This window comes from Acomys minous, assembly GCF_964271855.1.
Source record: "Acomys minous genome assembly, chromosome: 5".
NCBI lineage: Eukaryota > Metazoa > Chordata > Mammalia > Rodentia > Muridae > Acomys > Acomys minous.
Window position 1 is genome coordinate 58,242,554 of NC_140494.1, and position 23,830 is coordinate 58,266,383.

At 42.1% G+C, this 23,830-nt stretch overlaps 1 protein-coding gene across 1 annotated transcript in view; it reads right to left on the reverse strand.

The window, feature by feature from the left end:
• The window catches only part of ADAMTS12 (ADAM metallopeptidase with thrombospondin type 1 motif 12), a 259,452-nt gene that overhangs the window by 58,533 nt on the left and 177,089 nt on the right, over window positions 1-23,830 (reverse strand). Inside the window, exons 13-16 of the mRNA XM_084784120.1 lie at window positions 21,377-21,510; window positions 12,314-12,434; window positions 5,458-5,702; window positions 3,883-4,021 (exon numbers count right to left, since the gene is read on the reverse strand). Of these exons, the coding sequence (XP_084640246.1) occupies window positions 3,883-4,021; window positions 5,458-5,702; window positions 12,314-12,434; window positions 21,377-21,510 (639 nt within the window). The remainder of the gene's footprint in view (window positions 1-3,882; window positions 4,022-5,457; window positions 5,703-12,313; window positions 12,435-21,376; window positions 21,511-23,830) is intronic.

Consider the following 23,830-nt stretch of genomic DNA (forward strand, 5'->3'; position numbering starts at 1 on the left):
CTCTAAGAACCACAATTGGTTCTGCATCTTCTTTTATCACATATTTACTGAGTATTCTTTGACAGTCTCTGTAAGTTTCCCAAGCCTCAGTTTCTTCATCCCCATCTCTTTGACAATGTAAAGATTATAATAGAGAGTGTTGTAGGGATACTAAGTATATATACAATATATTATGTACTATGTAATTATAATATACAATATGTTTAATATAATTTAAATATAATTATAATATATTATATAAGTGAATATATACATTTATAGGGTATCAACTTCCTCTGAAGACACTCTGTCTAATGCAGATTTGAAGTCAAGGTTGAATACACACTCTGAGATTGGGATAGAGAGGAGATTTAATTTATTCAGTCCACTTCAACCTGTTTCTATACTCCATATAATTTAATTTTCTAGATGAATGAATGCTCATTATCACAATTCTTTTTTCCAGCTCAAAAACTTCACTGACTCATTACTGGCTTCAATTATTGATTAGATATGTATTAAGGTACTTGGTTTTATCACTAGTCATTGCTAACACCTTTATACATCCCATAAGTAAGTCTAAAAGCCAATACCATTTCCCGCATTGGAAAGCCAGTGACCTGATGACATAATTTCATAAGTTGGTTGTTATGTTAGAGGCAACTTTGGAACAAAAAAGGTGTGACAATTTGTCCAAGTAAAAGAATTGGCTATGCTTGACATTGTCTAATAATGTTAAGGAAAAATAATGTTTCTGTCCTGTGAAGGAACCATTCATAAAATTAAGCAATATCAGTTTCCTAACCAAGTGTGGCTCCCTTTCTGTGGGCACTACGTGTAAGTCAAGTGAAACAGACAATTAATGAAAATCAGAAAAGCCTGCAAAATCCCACAACACTCAGCAGCTGACAGGATAGAGCAGGCATTCGGCACTCCACAGAGCACACTGACAGAGCATGGCACCAACTGAGGAACTGCCAGCATCTGTAATGCTAGCGAGCAGTGCTGAAGGCCTGTAATCAACAGAGAGCCTACTCTCCTCGGGCTGCCCAGGATGAAACAGCAGCGGGACTCAGGAGAGCATCAGAATAAGACACCATGAGATTGGCCATGGTGCTTGTGATATACAGCCCGGTGCCTGCTAGATCTCTTGCTCTCTCTTTTTTATGACTGTGGTAAACTGTTTCACCTGCACTCACTGGCATATGTTAAAGCTGCCTTCATCAATCATTTTATTATCCTTATGGAGTCTTGTATTCAAAAGTATCTTCAAGGTTTTGTTTGAACAGGACGAAACAAAACGTTCTTCAGTATTATCTAACCCTGATTCCACTTGGGAGGCACCAATTTAAGAGATGCCAAGGGTGTTGTTAGAGCACACTATTTTTGTGGTACCCCTAAAACCTCTCATTTTATGATTCCCCTTTCCCACCTTTTGGCTCTTTGCATTTTCCACTCTCCCCTATGTTACTCTACATTTTTATAATGTAGAAAGTTTTAAATTAAGTATATATAATAACAACTGGCCACTGAACAGTTCAGTGTTCTGTCTCCTGTCTTTGTATATCACATAGTGCGCACTGTGTGAATGCTAGTGTCCAATCCTTTGTGGGTTTTTTTGGCATTAACGTAGATAGCCAGGAGCTATCTGAGTTCTCTGCCAGAGCCAGAGATCTCCCTGCAACTGCGACACGCAGTGCTACGAGGCGCACATGATCACTATGAAAACCCCACTAAGGCGTTAGAATCAGAATGAAGCATACTCATCCAGGCAGAGGTGGTGCTGAAGGATCAGGCTGTGACAAGCAAGACCAAATGTCCAGTTGACACCAGTTGAAAATGGTTTATTCCCTACCTAACTTCAGATGTAGCTTTACGGTCCCTGCAAAGGCAATTGCTTAGCTCTCTGTCCCCGATGCTCTGAAATACTGCACCCTGGCTCATTATATCTTCAAACAGAAGAAGGTGGAGGATTCTCTGCTTCTCATGGAGTCTCTATAACTAGCACTCGGGAAGTTTTATTATGTGTGGTCTTGGATAGGTAATTAAAAAAAATTATTATAATTTATTCAGATTACATCCTGAATGTCACCCCCTCTCTTGTCTCTTGTAACTTTCGGTTCCCACCCTCCCTCCTAATCCCACTATACTCCCTTCCCCTAGACCTCTGACAGAAGGGGACCTCCTCCCCGACCAGATGATCACAACCTATTAGGTCTCATCTGGATGGCCTGCTTCCCCTTCCTCTGTGAGCCACCAGGCCTCCCCACCAAGGGGAAGTGATCTAATCAGGGCCGCCAGAGTTCATGTCAGAGGCAGTCCCCACTCTCCATACAGCTGTGGAGAATGAGCTGTCCACTGGCTAGATCTGAAGAGGGAGGTCTAGGCTTACTGCATGCATTGCTCTTGGTATATAATGAGCCAGGGTAACAGTCTGTGCAGGCCGCCTGGGTCCCCATCCACCAGCCTTGATAGTCTCCTTGTGGGGCTCCTGATTCCTCTGGGTCCTTCCATCTGGGACAAGTAATGTAAGTGTAAAGTCTAAACATGAACTTCCCTGAGAGCTGAGAAGAAGAGGGAATCACAGGTTGATAATGTGCTTAGAATTATATTCACGGTGATTTCATTTTTCTCAGGAATGATCCTCAGGGAAAGTATTTTATACCCCCATTTATTTCCTCTTAAAATTGCCTTTGCCTTTCTGGGATCCTAGCCCATACTGGGCCACAGGCCAGGGCAATGCTGGAGACAGCCATGGGAATCAAGGATGGATTGTCTACGGACACCCACGTAACAGTGGTCAGACTGTGGCTCTGGCCTAGATTGATTTCTACTTTAGCAGTTTCAAAACTGTACGTATGTAAACACGAATGATCAAAATAAACCATATGCATGTATGAAGTTCTCAAAGAGTAAATAAAATAGATCTGCAATGAACATTTTAGTGGCTAGAGAGATGGGTTTAGCTCGTGTGTACTGCTCTTGCAGAGGACCCATGTTCAGTTTCCTGTACCCACATCAGGTGGCTCACAACTGCCTTAGAGATCCAGTTCCTGGGATCCAACATCTCTGGCTTCTGCAGGCACTTGCACAAATATGCATATACACCGTGCCCAATACACACAATTAAAAATAAAAGCATTTTTTGAAGTAGACATTTTATTCTAAAAGCTATACCTAGTTTTCTGTGCTAAATTGGGGAAAAGGAAGAATTGTTTATGAGCTAGGTTATGCACAACCAACTTCTGAATCTGGACCATGTTCTTTGATTGTTTCCTGGGGCAGGGCAGTAAGGGGAGAGGCCAAGTAAAGTAAGACGGAAGCCTGTGAAGGAGGAGAATGGCTTCCTGGCACATTCTGTCCTTCGTTTTGGTTTCCTTGGCTACGTTACACACCTGGGTTGTCTGCTATGCAGATGCTCTGGCTTTACAGGCAACAATACTTCCAGGAAGGAGGCAAGAAGTTCCTGAACAGACTAAAGTGTGGTCCAAAGACAGTCACAGAAATAAAGCTTCCATATTTGACGTTATTTCGAAAGCTCCTGAGATGAGTGAGAGCCTCGGGGACCAAGAGGGACAGCCTCTGCCTTCAAGAGCCTTGGCAGAATTCACACATCCCTGGGCAATGTCCATGCTTTCCAAGTGTCCTCTCATGCCTCCCTATGTTGCAGTCTCCCTTTGTGTGGAATGGTACCCATGTGATGGACGCAGACCAATGGGATGTAAGCAGAATGCCTATTCCTTTAAGCACACACAAACACATTCACTGCTCACAGGGATCCCCCGAGATCCCTCTGTGAGACCCTGAGGCCAGCAGACACAGAACGGAAACACTGGCTTCCATCACCTCTTTGGCTTACTCCAAAGCTGGCGGTGTCTCCAAGTGGAAGCAGCTGTTCCTCACCTGTCCCACATGTTACACTGCATTCTGTCCAGCGGCCAAACTGCCAGGAGTACAGCATCTTCTCCACATCATTGTCAAGGCCATCTTTCCTCACCGTGTACTCATACTTGATACCAGGGTTAGTCACCTGGAATAGTAGCTAAAATGTGAGAGAAGAGTCATGTCAGGCTTTGTCTTGGATATAGATTATAAACCAGCCCTTTACAAATATATGCAGAAGCTAGGCAGGTGGATAAGTAAGTAAAGTGCTTGCTGTGCACCTATGTAAAAATCCAGGCATGAGAGCATACTTCTGTAATCCCAGCACTAGGGAGGCAGACATAGGGAGATCCCTGGGGTTTGCTGGCTAGCCACTCTAACTGACTCAGCAGGCTCCTATCTTTGCGAGAGACCTGTCTCAAAAAAGTCAAATAAAATAAGGTGAACAATTGAGAAACATGGGCCAACTGACTCTGACTTCTGGTAGACTCACGCACATGCATACACATGCACACACACGAACACTTGTACACCAAACATCACGGAACGCTTCTCATTTAGAAGTAGTTACAGTGGCGGCCACCAAAAGGCTCCACGCCTGTGTCTGCATTTGTCTATCTACATCTAATTTTGCTGCCTATATTCATACACTCTCCTTCTGTCCACTGCCTAAAATATCATGGAAACGTAATAAATAGGGAATTTTAATCACATGGACGTTACACTGTGGGGTTCAGCCAGAAGGTCACATTGTGCCCTGTGCACTTACTAACTTTGTGAATATGGGTAAGTGCCTTAGTTTCCTTACTTTCAAAGCAAACCTAAGAAGTGTCTGCTGGTATGTTTCTCATAAGAGTTAAGAGAATACATATATGTATGTATAAATATATATACTGATTATTACCTGACATGAAGTTAGCACTCTGATATTTACTTAATGAGCTTCCTCCTCTGGGTCTTAGGCTGGGTGGTGGTTTTAGCGCATAGTATCTCTGGGGTAAAAAATGTTCACACAGACCTTACTTCCATCTTCTACGAGTCTTCTGCCTTCTGCCTCTGAATTGACCTCCCTGTGCCTTTAGAATGTACTTGAAGCTGACTGTGTCGGACCATCTCTCGTTCCTAGCTTGCCTTGTTCTGCCCAGTACAGGCAACTGATTTTCCACAGTTCTATGCCCAACAAAGGCAAAACCCTTGGTCCTTTGCAAAGCATGTGGTACAGCATGAGCCTGCCTTGTTCTTAGAGTTTTACAAATGCAAACGCTACCTGACACCCAAAATTGTTACCTCGGCCCATCACCTCTGCAGGGGAGCCACCCTGAGTAAACCTGGCTGAGGACTCTATTCAAACCTCCCAGTGGATGGTTTGGAGGTCCTGAATTTTGTTCCTGGGGCTTTGGCAGTTCTAAAGACACACACACACACACACACACACACACACACACACACACACACACACACATCTTTCTCCCTCCCTGTTCTTTATTAAGGAAACTAATGAGTCACAGTTAATGTGCTCTGCTAAACAGCTTAGCAGGAAATGAGAAAGGATGCTCCTAGGGCACTGGCCAGCATCTCCCTTCCCTCCAGCATCACCTGGAGCCATACTGATTCATTGGTGGGGCCTGGAGCCATGAGCTTTTCCAGATCTCCTTTTCTGTCGTACTGGAAGACGGTCCCTGCCAGCTTATAGTTTCCATTCCACTGGATGATAAACCCTCCATTGAGGTAGTACTTTTCTGGATCTTCACTCCTAATGGCCAGGAAGTTCCCAGCCGCCTTGATTTCCATCACCCTTATGTCCCTTGCCCCTTTGGGAATGAGTCCGATGTCGACGTAACCTGAGGACAAAAGAGACGGGAATGAAGGAGGCGTGGTAGCATCTCAACTAATGATGCTTGCTATTCTCTTCTCCGCATCTGCATCCCTCGGTGCCCACACTGAGTGGCCACTGGGGTGGGAAGCAGCCCCAACTATGACGAATTAAAGAGAGACTAGCCACTGACAGAATTCGGTTTTGCTTTTTTTGTTTGTTTGTTTTTTATTTTTAGTTTATTTTTATTTATTTAAGTTGTTCACTTTACATCTCAATTGTAGCCACCCTCTTCACCACCTCCCAATCCCACCCTCCCTGCCACCTCTAATCCTCAGAAAGGGGAGCCCTCCTCCCCTAACATCTGACCTCAGCCTATCAAGTCTCATCTGTACTACCTGTATCCTTTTCCTCTGTGGTCCTGGCCAGACTGCACCAGCAGGAGAAAGTGACCAACGTGAAAGGGTGGGGGCAGAGTCCATGTCAGAAGTAGTCCTTACTCCCCGTATCGAGGGACCCACAAGGAGACTGTGCTGCCTGTCTACTACATCTGAGCAGGAGTCCTGGTCTACGTCATACATGACGGACAGAATTCTTAGGAGCTTCATGACGTCATGTGTAAACAGCCCTGTGAGGATAGGTGAGTGCGTACAGATGGGGCTCAGAAGATTTGTGGCTGACACAGTGCTTCTTTTTTCTCTGATTCTATGTGAATGGTTCAAAATGTCTGACCTCCAAGCTAGTTTCCTACTGGTGTTTCCCCCCCCACCTCATTTTTATTCTTGCCATCGGTTTAGCTCTCCCAAGCCACCCACAGGCTATATACTTTTCTTCCTCCTTCTCCTCCTCATCAGGTCAAAAACAGATTCTTAGATATAATTTAATCCAAGCTTCCACTCATTAGAACGTTCTAGAAGGATCCTTGAATTGGTTGCCACCTGGCTGGCTTCAATCAGCCCACGGTAAGAACCTAAGTTCCGTGTGCCCTGCTTTCTACATCATCGCCCAATTCCATACATTAGGAAGCCTTCTCTCCTCATTTTCTCCTATGTTTTGCAAAATTACAAATTTGTAACTTATTTCCAGTGCTCTCATGTAGACTTCTGGAAAACCTGTCTATTTCCAAGCGTTGGTCAGCTCTGGCTGCAGTCTTCTCCTGCTTAATGGTTGCCATGGTAGGAGGCACAGTTGGTGAGAGAAGAAATTGATGTGTAATGGTTGCCTCTTTTTGACAGCTCCTTGTGCTCCCGTGTTACTTACTCTTTCTAAGAACCATGCATGGCCTTATGGGATGGAAGGAGCATGGGTGTTAGGATGGTTCCAGTTTGTGCACTGCCCAGCAGATCTAGCTATGTGAAGTCCATCAGTTCATTTAACTCTTTTGAATCTCATCCACACAGTGATAGGAGCTGAAGAGTGATGGTTGAGGACTCTCTAAGATCTGCCATTCAAAGACTTTGGCTCCCCCCACCCCCACGAAATCATTAGCCACATGAGGGAGCCTGGGTAGATTTCCCACAATGGTTTACTTCTCTTCCATGAGATTGATGGTGTCTGTTAGTGACAACCAAAACAGCGTTCACTGTGCCTGGCGCTCACAACACCTGTGAGGAACTTCCTGGGGGAAATCGTTAATTGTTTAAATCCATCTTCCGACGCCTCCCTTGAGAGCAGCGGCATGTCGGTGCCTGGATGAGATGCCATTCTGTGTTTCCCATGAGTCACAGGGTGAGGAGGGACTGCATAACTATCAGTGTTCCTAAGTGGTCCTTGGAAAAGCTGGGTTGCTCTGCTCAAGATTTAGACTTAATTATTTCAAAAGTATGAAATGATTCCAAGTATGGTAAGACGCCACAGCTACCTCACTAGAAGCCAGTGGGAAGGAAAAGTAGGAGATGGATCACAAGTTAATACTGACTTCTTTTCCTTACTTTTAGGGCAAAGGATTAGTTTTAAGCCCTGGAAGGATTTTAGCCTGGGTATGAAACCTTGGGAGTGTCTGACTACTCCCCCTGTTTCCTTCCGAAACAACCTAAGCTTCCTAGGGACAAATGACAAGATGGGGGGCAATTCATTCTCCCATATCCAGTCTCTGTGGTACTTGGTTCTCAGACAGCCACATTCATCTTACCAAGGTGTCTCTGTGTAGCCTTGTCTGCCCTGGACTCGCTTTGTAGACCGGGTTGGCCTTAAACTCACAGTGATACACTTGCCTCTGCTTTGCTAAGTAATGGGATTAAAAGCATGCACCACCATACTTGGCTAGACTATATATTGTTATGATGAATATTAGAATCTGAATCTGGGATACCTTTTGGGACAAAACAGCTTAATGGCCCATTGCCTTCCTTTTGAAGTAGAAATTTTGCTTAATTTCCATCTAAAGGTCACTTAAAATACACCCTCCAGATAGAGACTGTGGTCATCTGAAGTTAAGCAAGGATGAAACAAAAAAAAAATTCTGTTCCCAGTTAATAATAAAATATAAGGTGAGACATGGCAGTGCCACAAAACATCCTGAGAATCAAAACAGAGAAGCATCTTATAAATACTGCTCCCTCTCTTACTTTGAGTTTTACACGAATCCAGTACACCAATTCAATGTAAAGATATTTCATTATTCTTTTGCAGCATGCCCTTGCCTCATTTGCATGGTAGAATATGGAGGAGTGTCTTGAGTGAATTTAACAACTGTCAATAAAGTGCGGTTTAGCCAGTCAGCTGGGCAGAAGGACAGGAAGTGGAATGCAGGACTTCCTGGAGAGGGGGAAGAGCTGAGAGTTGACAGTTGATGCCAGGACAGTTGATGGTTGATGGTTGAAAGAGACTTAGAGGAAAGAAGCGGCTGGAGGAGGAGAGGCAAGTGCTTGGGATATGTGTTGGTTATGAGGATTAGAGTAGTTTATTTTACTTTATTGTAACAAATTGCCGCCCAGTGATTTAATGTATCCACACCCTTGGGGAAAAAAGCGTACTTTGTTATAGTTTGGTGGAGGGAATGAAACAGAGATTGCTATGGTTCCTCTCCAAGTCGCTATGGCAAAAGGCTCCTGGATCCTGTTTGGCTTTTTAAAAAAATATTTTATTAATTTATTCATATTTTTTATTTGGGCCCCTACATAGATATTATTCATCCCAAATCAGCTAGAAGAAACCTTAAGAGAACGATGTCCCATTTCCGTTAAGGGGGGTTGGGTAAGGTTTTGGGCTATGGGTGTTTATTTTCACTGGGAGTTGGTTATGTTATTATTGGTCTTATTCAGAGAGAGAATGAGATTGAACTCAGGGATTTTTCTCTGAGAAGATAGAAATATAGAGGGATGATAGGACAAAAGGTAGATTATTGAATCTACTTGTCAACTTCAGGGCTTACTTGTTACTCACAAAGCTATTTTTAATTCATTGGTATAGAATTTGTGTATTGATGTAAAATAAGTTTAATTTTAACTTATTGTACTACTCAATTATATCACAAGATTATACACCCTAGGTTCAATAGATAGATCAGTTAAAATACTTATATAAGGTCTTCAAAAACCCCAGAGATCTACAGAATATGGCATTCAAAGATTTTTTTTATTGTTTTGAGGATTCATTGAAAATGAGACAGGTTGACTCCTGGCAACACCCAGCTTGCCTCAGAGAGCATAAATGAACCTCCTTATGGAGATGGCTTCAGATGTGGCAAACCAGCCACTGGGCAAAAGTGTCCTTGTTTTCTATCACAGACAGAATTCTGCCTGAAATGGGCCAAACTCTGACAAGACAGGGTAGGCAAGTCCTCAATAGTCCCTGCTTCACAAATATGTCTGTCAGATATATTGGGCCAGAAGGCTGAAGATAATGCTCCAGTGTGTTAGAGAGTTTTGAGTGACTTTCAGGTAGTAAAGTGTCCCTGTCATTTTTTTTCATTTTGGAAGCTGTTAACTTGCACTTCCTGTTTACTCAGGTAATTCATTTTATTTCTTCTCAAGTCTTCGATGGGGTTGAAGACAGCAAAACATTATGAGTATAGCACGAATAAAACAATTGTTTTATGGTTCTTGTGTGTGTATATTTTATTTTGTTGTAATAATATAAATGTATAGGTAAAAAGGGTTTTTTTTTTATTATTAGACTAAAAAGGAGAATTGTCAAGGAATATCTTGAGTGGATAACAACTGTCAATAAAGTGCTGTTTAGCCAATCAGCTGGGCAGGACAGGAAGAGGAAAGTGGGACTTCCTGGAGAGGGGGAGGAGCTGATAGTGGACAGTTGATGATTGACAGTTGAAAGAGAGTTGGAGGAGAGAAGCAGCTGGAGGAAGATAAGCAAGTGCTTGGAATATGAGGATTAGAGTATTTATTTTAGTTTACGAGTAGACTAGTAGCAATTTAGATTCTGCCCAGCATAGTGCTTTGCAGCTTTGAATTACGTTTCAGTCTCATTATATCAGTTATTGGCATCCTAGGCCGAACAGATACAATTTACTGGAACATTGGAACAGTGGTTGGTAGTGCCTGTTTTTTTTTCCTGTGCAAACTTTATTAATCATGAAGCAAAGATGGGATCTGGTAAGCATCCTGTGGTCTATGGATGTAGCCCTTATTACCACATGCTGCAGGCCAGAGTGAAACTCAGTGTGCTTCCCCTATGCACTGGGAGGAGCAGGGTCAGAAGTCATTGAGAAACCTGCAGTCACGGGCAGTGTAAAGCTGACACTGATTTATGGGTGCAAGTATTTCAAGGGGGGAAATGGAAGAAAGAGAACTTAAAATGCAGAGTCTCAGAGAGATGCCAAATGCTTAGTGATAGAATGTGGCTTGAAGTACAGGCCAAGCTATTTCTCTCCCGCCCTCCCTTCTTTTTATCCCTAAGAGACTAGACAAGAAGAAAAACAAACAAAATAAACCAACAGCAGAAGTAAAGGTTAAATAGAGTGACAACTCAGGCCGTTGTGTAAAAAGTACAGCACAGCAGAAACCAAAGCTACAGATCTCTATGAAGAAAAGAGGCCAAAGTTATAAAAACAAATATGATTTTAGTTTGACTTTTTATAACAGGTTAATATGACATATCTAAGTAATATAAAATGTCTACAAAATACCTTTGTTTATATTTTTACAGTAGCCACTACATGATACTTAATCATAAATTTAATCCATATTGGATTATAATTTTCACACCCAGAAAGTGATTAGAAAAATGTGTTCTATCATCATAAAGCTATCAATGAAAATGAGAAATGCAACAGTAATACTTAAAGGGCAGGGTAAGAATCATTTCACGGTTTGATGTTAGTCATTCAACAGTCAAAATTGAAAAAGATAAGGATAGAATTCAGATAAATTTAGACTTATCTGATAGTATGTTTACTACAAGGCAGTGGACCATATAATCAATTGAAGAAAGCACTGGGTACACTTGGAGTCACACTTAAGCACTTCACCCTGAGCCCTGAACACATGCAGGAGAGAGGCATCACTTTATTAGGACTCTGAAACCAGTGCCCATTTATACCACAAGGTGACCACTATTTCTGATTCTGATGTTACCTCTAGGCATCTGGCAATGCTTCTTATCCAGGATCTTCTTCAGTCCTGTGTGGTACACTGCCTGTCCCTAGTGCCTACCCTTCTACAGAACCCGGAGAATGAATTTCCACCCCCAAACCCTGACCAGTAGAAACTGCCAAACATCATTCCACTCCTCCACTCTTCAGATGGGAAACTGAAAATAGACAAGTTCTGTGTCTGAGCGCCGGCTTGACGGTCTGCCCTTTCTTGGCTGCTCGCCCTTCCCTGATGTTTCCCAGGACCTCTTAGCCCCTAAACAATCATTTATCTCTGAATTCTTGTTTCAGAGTCTATCTGAGGAGGCTCAATTAAAATACCCTGAGTTAAGTCTTCGTCTTAACTAAAGACTTTGCCAGCTAGAAATCACGGACGGTATGAGGGTTCCATGAGAAGTGCTGTTGATGAAGGTAAACCTACATGCTCATAGCCAATGTGAAATGAGCATAAAGTCTCACCACATTCTCACCATTAGCTCAAATGAAACCAAACACCTCTTGTAATGTCTAAATACAGGATAGGAATGGTAAAGCACGGGTAAAGGCGGGCATAGTAGGTAGAAAAGCTAGGTAGGTCAGACAAAACCATCGTGTTGGATGCACAGGCTGGGGATGCGAAGCATCTCCCTCTTGCCTCTCCATTACCTTGAAGGTTCACCTGGTATGTCTGCCTTCTCACAGGTTTCTCGGTTCCCAGTCCTCACATACAGACCCTCCACCCCCTCTTTTCGCTGTGTGTGACCTCATCTTTCCCTGTCTCTTGGTTTATTCCAATGTCATTGTCTTTATCCTTCTCCTCTTGTGATGCATATTCTCAAGGTGGAGGTCCTCCTGGGGACCATACTGTTATCTGTTCCACAGAGCAGCCACCAGCTTTTTCAGGTCATCGCGACTCTTCCTGTATGTTCTTAGCAACCAATGGTTTTTCTTGTTACTGCAGAAGGGGGCTGATTCCTCTGTGGTGAGAACATTATTTTATTTTTGATTTTTTTTACAAGATATTTTAAGAACAAAAACAAGGAAATTAATTTCTTTTTTTCGCTTTCCAAAGTCCCTCAATGCTTCAGTTAGTTGGGTTTGTCTCTTACCGGATCCTTCCTTCTGTCTAAACAGCTTCTTCACAGTCTGGCAGGCAGAGCCATCTCCAAGGCACACCCCACAGCGATCCTCTGTGGCATTGGAATCAATCTCATAGTCACAGCCAACCCTCTGCCAAGAACAAAAGCTTGGGATAAATGACGTAGCTAGGAGATGGCATACCTGCCTCTACCTGTAACTTCTCCTTTCCAGCTTTGTTATTCATACACATGGGTGCTTGTTTCCTTTTCCTGGTGGTAAGGACAGGAATAACCAAAGCCCCCTACTATTGGCAAAAGAAATAAAATCATCCCTTCACATCACAGGAGATGAATGTCTTCAGGACAATTAACATTTTTCAGATGCTCATACATCTTATACAATGGGCATAAATTTGCAAATATCTTGTGCACACCTTATACTTTTTAAGTAAAGTCTAGGATAATTATAATACTCAATATGGAGACCACACCTGCCAGAAAACCAGGTAGGTTGCCTGTGGACCCCAGCCCCTCCTCTAGTCCCCAAGTCCCAGTCCTTCAGTCTCATACCTAGGGATTCAACAGAACACCAGCTGCAGCCTTCCATCGTTCCTGCCCATATCTCCTGTGGATACCACAGACCATTCCCTCCAATCTTTTACCCTGCCTTATTGCTGCATCCCATGCTTACGTGCCAGAAAACGAGGCAGGCTGCCTGCAGTCTCTCTCTCTCCCTCTCTGTCTCTCTGTCTCTGTCTCTGTCTCTGTCTCTGTCTCTGTGTCTGTCTGTCTGTCTGTCTGTCTGTCTGTCTGTCTGTCTCTCTCTCTCTCTCTCTCTCTCTCTCTCTCTCTCTCTCTCTCCTGAGACACAACTGCCCAATCTAGGCTCTATAGCTGCAACAGAGCACCAACTTCAGCCTGCCCACATCTCCTATGAATCCTATAAAGCATCATCTCCTAACCTCCCTCTCCCAACTTGTTGCTTTGTCCAAGACCCCTAACTTCCTGGTAACCCCAGGGCCGCTCCTCCCAGGACAACAAGTAGGCTGAAGGCAAGGCTACACCTATCCAACTGCTCCTGAGAGCCAACCTCCCAGTCTCATTTCCAGCTCTGTAGCTGGAAACCTGTTGTGGTCTTTCTTCTTTCTCTCACTCCAAAGACCTCCTCCAAACTTCCTTCCCCAACTCATGCTGGTACTGAAGTCTCCAACACCAGCAGGCATTCCCTGTGAGCACACCAGCTGAACAGGCCAGGGAAACAGGCAACACATAGCAATCACATTCTTGAAAATCCATAGAGGAAACAGAAACCAAGGAACAAAACAATCACCTAACAAAAGACAAATCCAGAAATCAGCACCTAGACCTGTAGTCATTCCTAACCCAGATGCCTAGATGCCAGCCTAAAAGCACAATTAACAACAGCCAAGCCAATATTTCTCTGCTACAGCCCAGATATCCTACCACAGCAGGCCCTGACTATTCCAACATAGCTTAAACCTTAAAACAGCCTTTATAGATATAATAGAGGTATTCAAAGGAGAAATGACAAGACTCCTAGCAGAGGTAGGGAAACACGAACCCACTCACAGAAACTTTGGCCCAAAATTTACCCTGCCTACAAGATGTGCAGGGATAAAGATAGAACCGAGAGAGCAGAGATTGAGGGAATGTCCAACCAATACTTGGGTCAACCCAAGACCCACCGATAGGAGAGAGCCAACCCCTGACACTATTAATAATATTCTGTTATTCTTGTATACAGAAGCCTAGCAGAGTTGTGCTCTGAGAGGCTCCACCCCACAGTGGTTGGAGACAGATGCTGAGACTCACAGCCAAACATTGGGCAATATGTATGGAGTCTTGTGGAAAAGTGGAGGGAAGGAGAAAAGGACCTGAAGGAGACAGGGTCTCTACAAGAAGACCAGTAGAGCTTATTAACCAGGGCCCAAAGGGGCTTGCTGAGACTAAAGCACCAACCAAGGACCATGCATGGAATATACCTAGGCCTCCTACATAGATATAGCTAATGGTCATCTCAGGCGTCATGTGGGTCCTCTAGTAATGGGAGCAGGGGCTGTCTCTGACATGGACTTTGTTCCCAGCTTTCTGATCACTCACCCCTGGTGGTACTGCTTTGCCAGGCCACAGGGGAAGAGAACATGCTCAGTCCTGATGTGACTTGATAAGGTAGGGTGAATGGGAAGGGGGCTCCCCCTTTCTGAGGAATAGGGGAGGGGCTGGGGGAGAAGAAGAGAGGGTGAGACTGGGAGCAGAGAAGGGATGGGGTTATGACCTGGATATAAAGTGAATAAACAAATAAAGAAAAAGAAAAAAAAACTGAATAAGCCCCTTAAAAGAAATCCAGGAGAACACAGACAGAAATTATAAAGAAATAAGTAAAATTGTTCAGGGCCAGACATTGGAAATAAAATCAGTAAAGAAAACCCAAACAGAGGGAATTCTGGAAATTAAACTTTTAGGAGTTCAAGCAGAAACTACAGAGGAAAGGTTCACCAATAGAATACAAGAGATAGAAGAAAAAACTCAAGCATTGAAGATACAACAGAAGAAATGAACACACTAATCATAGAAAACGTTAAATATAAAAAAAATTCTTGACACAAAACATGCAGGAAATCTAGTGCAGCATGGAAAGACCAAACCTAAGAGCAATAGGAATAGAGGGAGGAGAAGAATCCTAGTTCAAAAGCCCAGAAATATTTTCAACAAAACCAGAGAAGAAAAATTTCCTAGCCTAAAGAAGGAGATGCCTATAAAGGTATAAGAAACATACAGAATGCCAAATAGATGGGACCAGAAAAGAAAGTATTTTCACCACATAATAATCAAAACACTAAATGTACAGAACAACAACAATAATAACAACAACAACAGAATATTATAAGCTATAAGGGGAGGAAGGCAAGTAACATATAAAGTCAGACCTACTAGAATTACCCTGGATGCTGATGAGGATGTGGAGCAAGGAGAATACTTTTCCATAGTATTGCAACCTTGAATAGCCACCATGAAAATCAATATGGAAGTCTCTTAGAAAGATGAGAATTAATCTACCTCAAGACCCAGCTATACCACTCTTGGGCATACACCCAAAGAGTAAGAACACATGCTCCACCTTGTTCATTGGGACTTTATTCATAATAGCCAGTTTGGATAAGAAAATGTGGAACATTCACACCATGAAGTACTATGCAGCTGTTAAAAATGACATTATGAAATCTGCAGGCAAATGGATGTAAGTAGAAAAAATGATTCTGAGTGAGGTAATCCAGACCCAGAAAGATAAGCATTGTATGGGAAGAGAAATATCACTTATAAGGGGATATTACCTGTTAAGTAAATGATAACTGTGCTACAATCCATAGGCCCACAGAGCTTACGTAAAGCGAAGGGGTCTAGGTGGAAAGCAGGTATCTCCCTGAGAGGGGGAAATAGAATGTACTTTATGGGCTGACTGGGAGTGGGGGAGGGCACCTATGGGGTTGGGTGGAAGCCTAGTGCAGTGGAAACTTTCTGGAATCTATGAAGGTGATCTTAATGAGGACTCCTAGTAATAGGAGATATAGAGCCTCAGCAGGCTATCTCTTGTCACCACATCGAGGGACTGGGTTGCATTCAGTTGAATTATTGGCCAAGTGGGTCACATGGACATTCCCAATCAACACAGGCTATTGCTAAGACAAAAGAGTTCTCTCTGAAAACCTACAGCAGGGCCCCATTCTGAAGGACAACACCAGACAAACCTTGAGCATAGAGACATTGAGCAGGTGCCTACATGAAGCTCTCTTATCTCTACATTCTAATATCGTTGGTATGGAAAGGTACTCTGTGGTCTACAAACAGAGAAAGGTGAACGCCAACCCCGCCAGAAAACCTTTGATCAATAATTGGCTCTGCCTGAAAAATAAGTTAGGTCAATAGTGACACAGAACTTGGGAGAAGAGTCCACTAAGGCCCACTCCAAAGAAGCCTGACACTGCTTCGGTAACCAAGAACTAGAGACTAGATAGCCCAGAGACCTAGGGTAAAACCAAACACTCCTGGTCTGAAAAAATAAAATAAAATAAATAAATAAATACATGACTCCTAATGATATTTTGCTATACTCCCAGATCATCATCAGAAAGGCCTCTCCAGCAGCAGATGTGAACAGATGCAGAGACCCACAGCCAGACATTATGTGGAGAGAGACTCTAAATTGGAGGTCTCTATGATATGATAGTTTTTTGCTTGATCTTATTATATTTTATTTTGTCATGTCTGGTTGTTATCTCTTAGACACTCATTCTTTTCTAATGAGAGACAGTAATGGAGTGCATCCACAAGGGAGGGGAGGTGGGAAGAAACTGTGAGCAGTATGGGGAGGGCAATCTATAATCAGAATATATTGTATGAGGAAAGAATCTATTTTCAATAAAAGAAAAAAATACCCAAATACAATGTAAATGCCATATAGTTGTTATACTATATTTTCCAGGCAACAATAACAAGAAAAAAAGTCTCTACATGTTTATTGCAGACATTTTTTCCTCAAATGTTTTTGATCTAAGATACATTGAATCTTTGACTATAGGACCCATGGAGACAGGGAGTAGTTGCACTTGCTTAGAAGGGACAGAGGCACACAGTTCCTGAAGCTTCAGGTTCCCCTTGGCCAGTGTTAGAATTGAACGTAGTTTGAAATACTCAACTACAAAAACCATTTTGGAACGGCAGTTGATGGAGCAGCAAGTCTGTGCAGATAGGCACCTTCACAGTCTTCCTTCTCTACTTTTATCCTGCAGTGGGATGTATCTGCCCAATCCATTCACATTTCTCAGTAGAGTTTCCTTCCTGGCTCTTGACTCAGAGTCATCTGAGGGTGTCTCAGTAGGAGGGCTGTCCCCATCAGATTGGCCTGCGGGCATGTCTGTGGGGCATTTGCCCGCTTGATAATAGGAGAGCCCAAGCCAATGAAGAAGAGTTATTTCTTGTGGTACTGAGGTGTAGAAGACTGTTGGCTAAGCATGAGCTTCAAGGAGCAAGCCAGCTCCTGCCCTGTGTTTCTGCCTTTGCATTCTTTGATGATTAACTGTGACCTCTAAGCTGAAATAAACCTTTCCCCCTGAAGTTGTGTAGTCATAATGTTTGTCAAGCGAAAGAAGGCAAATAATAACACTCCTCCAATTTGCTTCTTCTGTGAGCTAAAACCTGCATGTAGTTCCCAACAGGAAGCTGTTCTTCCCCGCTGCATATAAAGTAAAAAGGGGAGGGGTCTCTGAAGAGAAAGAAAAATATTTGAATCTGACAGCATGTGCTTTGGCAACAGGGTCCACCACTGCATGTCATTTTTGCCATCAGTGAAATCAGAGGTGGCTTTACTGTCACTAGCAAAAGCACATGACCTCTCTCTGATGCCATCACTGGAGAATGGATACTCACTCCAGTGGGCCGTGTTCGTGTAAAACAATCAGTACTGTGAATTTCCCATTCTCTCAAATCCTGAGGAACTCCAAAGCAAATATATTATTCTGATTATTAACCAAGGAGAATAGGTCCCTAATTGACCAGATATTTAGCCTTCTATACACTAACAACTACTTGCAACTGACCCATTTTCTTTTTCTTCCTAACATTATTTTGCCTTGCAAATTCTCAGATAATTGAGAACTGAAAAACCAACTGGCATCACGACCTTGGAAAGCGTGGAGACTAGAAGGATGCTGATGCCAGCACAGTTTCGTTCCCAGACAATGAAACGTTAGTATGAAGGTTACTACGAAGGGAGGCCAGAGCTATCCTTGGTAAAAACAGAGCAGGGAAATGATAGTGCCACTTAGCAAAAGGGACAATACCATAAAGCTCTCCTTGCTCTAATTTTCCAGAGTTGATTCTTGCTGAAGATTCAGTGATGTCTCCATCACACATGTTGAAATATTTATCTTGGGTGCATGTGGATGTTATCTTACAGAGGAGAGAATATCATTGCAGATATAATCAAAAGAGAAAGACGCCATATGGGATTATAGTGGCACTAAACCTAGTGACTGGTTCCTTGAGGAAGAGTTTTGCAGATGGAGACAGAAAGGGGAGTGAGGTGGCTCTAAGTTAGAGCTGACATGGACTGTCAGTAACCATCAGAAGTTATAGACGTCAAAGAGTCTTCACTGAAGCCTTCAGAGGGAACACGGCCATGGCCACACTTGACTTCAGATTTCCGTCTTCTAGAGTCCTAAGACAATACATTGCTTTTGTCTTACCTCATGAGGCCTACAGGAAGTAGTCACCGTAGCTCTTTGATAGCTCATCACTGCTGTAAAAACAGCGCCAGACCCTTATTGCCCTACCCATCCATGAGCCCCACCCACCACACCGTGGCTGTTCTAGGCTGATGGTGCTACCTCTCCCTTCTGCACCTCTCACTACATCCAGCCCTCTCTCCCAAGGATAATTTATATGATCACCCAAGACACTCTCCGGGGACACCTCTAAGGGACCCTTCCGTGGGACAGGTGTCCTCAGGTCACGTGACGTGAGGACAGTGACAGTTCCAGAACAGTCTTTCCAGCTCTTTGCCAGTCTCTAGCCACACTGTAACTGTGTGCTCCTAAGTGGCTGTCCTGATCTGCATGCCCACAGCTGGATTTGAACCCAGGTTTCTTGGTGGCTAAGCTAGTTTTGAAACGGTGATTTGTTGTTTTCTGCTATACAAGAACCAAGGGCTTACTTTCATAACTGAAACTTTTAGTCTTTAGCGAATTCAGAGACTATAACCGTAAAGTAAGGAGACTACCAATGATAAAAAACATCCCTAAAACCTAGATCTTGGGAGGATAAGTTGTATTGAGGCTACTATGCATATTTTATTTGACATAATTTTTTGAGCATAAAAACTTAGTATGGCTCTATGGAAAATATTCAGATTTAGCTCCTAAAAAGGCCTTTGGTGATATCTAGAAAAAGAGAGCCAACAGAGAGTAATTGGCTTATTCTGTTATGTTAAGTTAACTGATTTCAGTAGAGACGATCAAGACTCCTGATTTTCATATGGAAACCAAAGTGGCATCTCTATACATACAAAGCTGCTCGGGTCTAAAAGTCCATTTTAGCATTACTTTTAGTATCATCCCAGTGCTGGCTGCATAGGCTAAGCAAGTTGGGAGCTTTTTACTATATCACTATGTCTATCGTGCGATTCTGAATTAACAGCTTTGAGATAAAGCCCAGAAATCAGTAATTTTCAAAAGTTGCCCGAATGCTTCTAAAATGTAGCCTGGACATCTATGTGAGCCAGAATATTTTCTCCAGAGAAAGTTGGAGTTGTTTGGTCCTGAATTATATAAACTGACCTAATCCAAAATAGATGTTTTGGGCTCTTCATTGCTGCCCTGGAAACTAGTTGGTTTAACAGAAAATTCTTATTGGCTGATTTAAAAATGAAAGTCTGATCATGGCTTGTTACCAGCTCACTGGAACCTGGAAATTACTCCTGCCTCCTGTGTTTTGGTCTTCATGTAGGTGAATATAAATATAACTCAAGGAGGAAAACACACCTTCCTGGGACACAAAACACTTATGCAAGAGCTTTTCATTCTGATCAGTTGAAAATATTATTCTAAATTGTTGAAAAACAAAGTATATTTAGCTTATTATGTATGTCAGCACTTCAGTTAACTGTTTAGGGACTATGATCTTACAGGATATATTTTGTAGCCCCTGTTAAGTAGATCCATTAAAATCCCAATGAAAAGATATACCATTTTTGTTTATCCTTTGAAAAGCTTTACATGCGTACAATATAATATTCTTATTTTCATTATCCATCCATTAACTGTTGGACACTTAGGCTGTTCCTGTTTTCTGGCTATTGTAAACAGAGAAGCAATGAACATGAACGAACAATTATCTTCATTATGATGGAGAGTCCTTTGGATATATGCCTGCATGCTGTTCGACTGAATCACGTGGTGGATCGATTTCCTTCTGCATTGACTTCCATAGGGATGCATCTCCACCAAAACGCGTAAGTATCCCCCTTTATCACACTCATGCCATCCATCCAGAATTTATCATCATTGTGTTGTACTTTTATTTGTTGTTTGTTCACTTTTTAAAAAATAATCTTAGACCTTTTGATGGGAATAAGGTAAAATATCAAGGTAATTTTTATTTGTATTTCTCTGATAGTTAAAGATGTTGACATTTTAAAAAAGGTTTCTCAGCCTTTTGTATTTCATCTTCTGAGAACTCTCTGAGGTGTGGTACATTTATACAATAGAGTATTATTGAGCATTAAGGAAAATAAAATTATGAAAATGTCTAGTAAGTGGATGGAGCTAGAAATAATAGTAATGAACAGCACAGACTCAGAAAGGCAAACATTGCATGGTTTTTCTCACTTATAGGTGTTAGTTTTGAATCTTCAGATATGTGTATTCCACTTGGAATCCCTGTAGAAGTCAGAGAATTAGTAAGAAGCCGTGGGGGGGAGGATTGATTTCAAAAAAGGATAAATGGAAGATAGAATGCAGCAGTGTGAAGAGGGAAGGGGACTGGTGACCAGCAAAGGGTTAAACAGGTGTGGACGTAAAGTGGGAAATTTAGGGAACAATAACTAACAACGACATTTTGAATAAGTAATAAATAAACTACTAATGGAGATGCCATCAAAAATATATGTGACACTCTCAGGGTAAAGACGGGAAAAGGGAATTATCCTAGAATGAGGAAACAATGCTACTCATTACCCAAGGCTAACAAATAAAAGGCCCAGTACCAGGAAGAATGGCTTATTTCCTTTAGAAGGACCCCTAGCCTTTCTCTATAATGCCTCCTTCAGTTGGGCTTTTTTAGGTTGACTCTACTCAGTATGTAAAATGTCATTGTGACCATTAGCAAATCAAGAAATAAAATATCAGCTGGAAAGAATTATTCGGATCAAACTGTGACTTTAAAACGTGCTGAGAGGCCTTATCTTCATGAGCATCTGACCGTTTACTAATAAGAAAATATCAGATACAAGTAATTGCCATGAAAGTATAAAGTTACAACGTTTTGTAGAGTTGCAGATGAAGGAAACATACCCAATACCTTACATATGCCATTAATACAGACATTTCTGCTGCTGCCACCTTCAAAGCACGGGGTGCCATCAATGACGGCATCCAGCATTTTCTCAGAAAACTGTTCGTCTATGGGTCTGCAGTACAGCTCACAAGGATGTGCTGAGAGAAAAAGATAAGTTCCTGTGAGTTAACTCTGTAGCTCAGACCACTGCCTGGGATTCCCGTACACTCTTGACCACGCACCACTTAAGAACCCATCCTTTCGCCTTTCTGAGACACATGCTAAAACATGGGCATCTTATTCCTCTTTTTGACAATAACAACTTTTATAATTAATTACACTTGTGAGACTGGTTGAAAATACTATATGCCATTTGTTGTAAATGAGAACTTTCAAACCTACATTGAACTGTACACCTACAAATATCAAAGCTTAGGGCATTTAGTGTTAATCGAGGAAATCAGTAATGATAATAGGTAATACAGGCTCCAAGCAAGCATGACGCTTGCTCTCTGTGGCAAGGAAAGCTGATTTCTAGGGTTGAAAATGGTCCCTCTTCATGATGTCAACATCATCACCACAGTCTTAACACGCCCCCTAGTGACTAGTCATACTTCTCCCCAACTCCAAGAAGTGCTTAGATACAAATCAATAACTACATACAAGTAAAGAGCATGAGATTTTTTGCCACATTGAAACCCTGTCTGATTACCACAGGAGCCCATCTTTTTACCTTGGGTCTGACTTGGAAGTCATTCTGAGATTCAGTTTTTCACTGCCTTGGCAATGAAGGCTGAATGTATAACGAAATACATCCACCTATGTCTGCATACATGATACTCAGAAAAAAAAAAAAACGACTTAAAGCATGGCTGCCTCAAAAATGTTTAATGGTTAGTGTGTAAATTAGTATTTCTATCTTGAGTGTTATATTTTATTGCAGGGCTGAAAATGGAGTTGCATGCCTCCCACATGCTTGGTTATACTCCACACCCACACTTTACTTCTGGTGAGAACTTGAGAATGTCTTCCCCAGAAATCGCTTTGAGAAGCTCTCCTAGATCTGTGTGTTATGGGCAGAGCTGTTGGTCTTTAGATGCTGAGACCAGCGTTACCTTGAAAGGATGAACATCAGCTGCAAAACTAAGGTACTTGGCACCAAAAGTGTTGGTTTAAGCGTGCAAAACTCAAGCAAGCACACCGAGAGGCAAAGGCTTTGAACACTAAATACTAAGTACGTTGGGCAAACTGGAGACAGATGTCAGGTATGTCTGCGTAAAACTTAAAGGAAGGGGCTAGGTAAACTAAATCATGCCAACTGACTTCATAGCTGCCAGAGAAGATGCGCCAAGTCAGCATATGTCAACAGGATTGTTCTGCACTGGGCCAGTAGACAGGATCAGAAGATGGTGGGTAATGCATAAACTGGGATTACTGTCACTTTCCCTTCATGGCAGTGAGAGTGGCATTGCCTCTGACCGAGCTAGAGTAGAAGCTTGCAGGGGCAGCCACCTGGGAGTCATTATGCTTTCCCAGGCACGAGAAACCAGGTCAGGATTTTGTGTTTGGACATGCAGAAAAGGACAGCATTCTTGAATAAGTACAGAGATTTTCTTTTAAAAAAGTATGTACTGCTAGGATGTGCTGGTAAATGCCTTTAACCCCAATACCCAGGAAGCAGAAGCAGGTGGATCTCTGAGTTAGAGGTCAGGCTAGTCTACATAGTGAGTTCTAGGACAGCTAAGGCTATGTGGTAAGACCCTATTTCAAATAAAACAGGATGCTTGTCTACTTCTGAGCTGCTGGGAAGAGCCAGGGTGAGAGGTAGGTTGCAAGATTTAAGGCAGTATTTAATCTTACAGTCTTATAACTGTGTTTTCTTGTGACTAGCCCTCCATCCAATGTTAAGTAATACACGTATTCCTGAGTGGTGATGTCCTAATGCTTGCTGTAGGCCTTTGGGTTTGTGATGTGTAACATACTTCCTGAAAAAAAAAACTACACAAAGAGACTTTTGCTAGTCTTTTTTACACAGTAAATTAAAAGAAATTTGGGTTGCTGAAGTTAGTAGGTAATACTTTATTAAACATTATTTCCAATTTTCATTTTGCATTATGCAGGTTATCTACATTTATAATCAGCTATCTTATGCAATTAGTACTTTATTATCTATAGCACAGCTTAGAAAATGTTGGTGTAAGAGGCATAAATCTAGTGGTCTCTGGGTGGTAAAGCTAATCCACCAGATTGATTGAGTTTAGGGCCCAAAGTTCCACATCCTTCAATGTGTCATTGAAATGTCTTTTAATTTCACACAAATCTTTGTTGTCATTTTTAACAGGTCTACTTTTTGCACTGTTACTCAGTAATGCACCAATTGGACTCAGTTTTAATTTAATATAAATCATCTCATTATATATATGTATACATATATATATACATACACATATATCTATAAAGTATATATATATAAAGTAC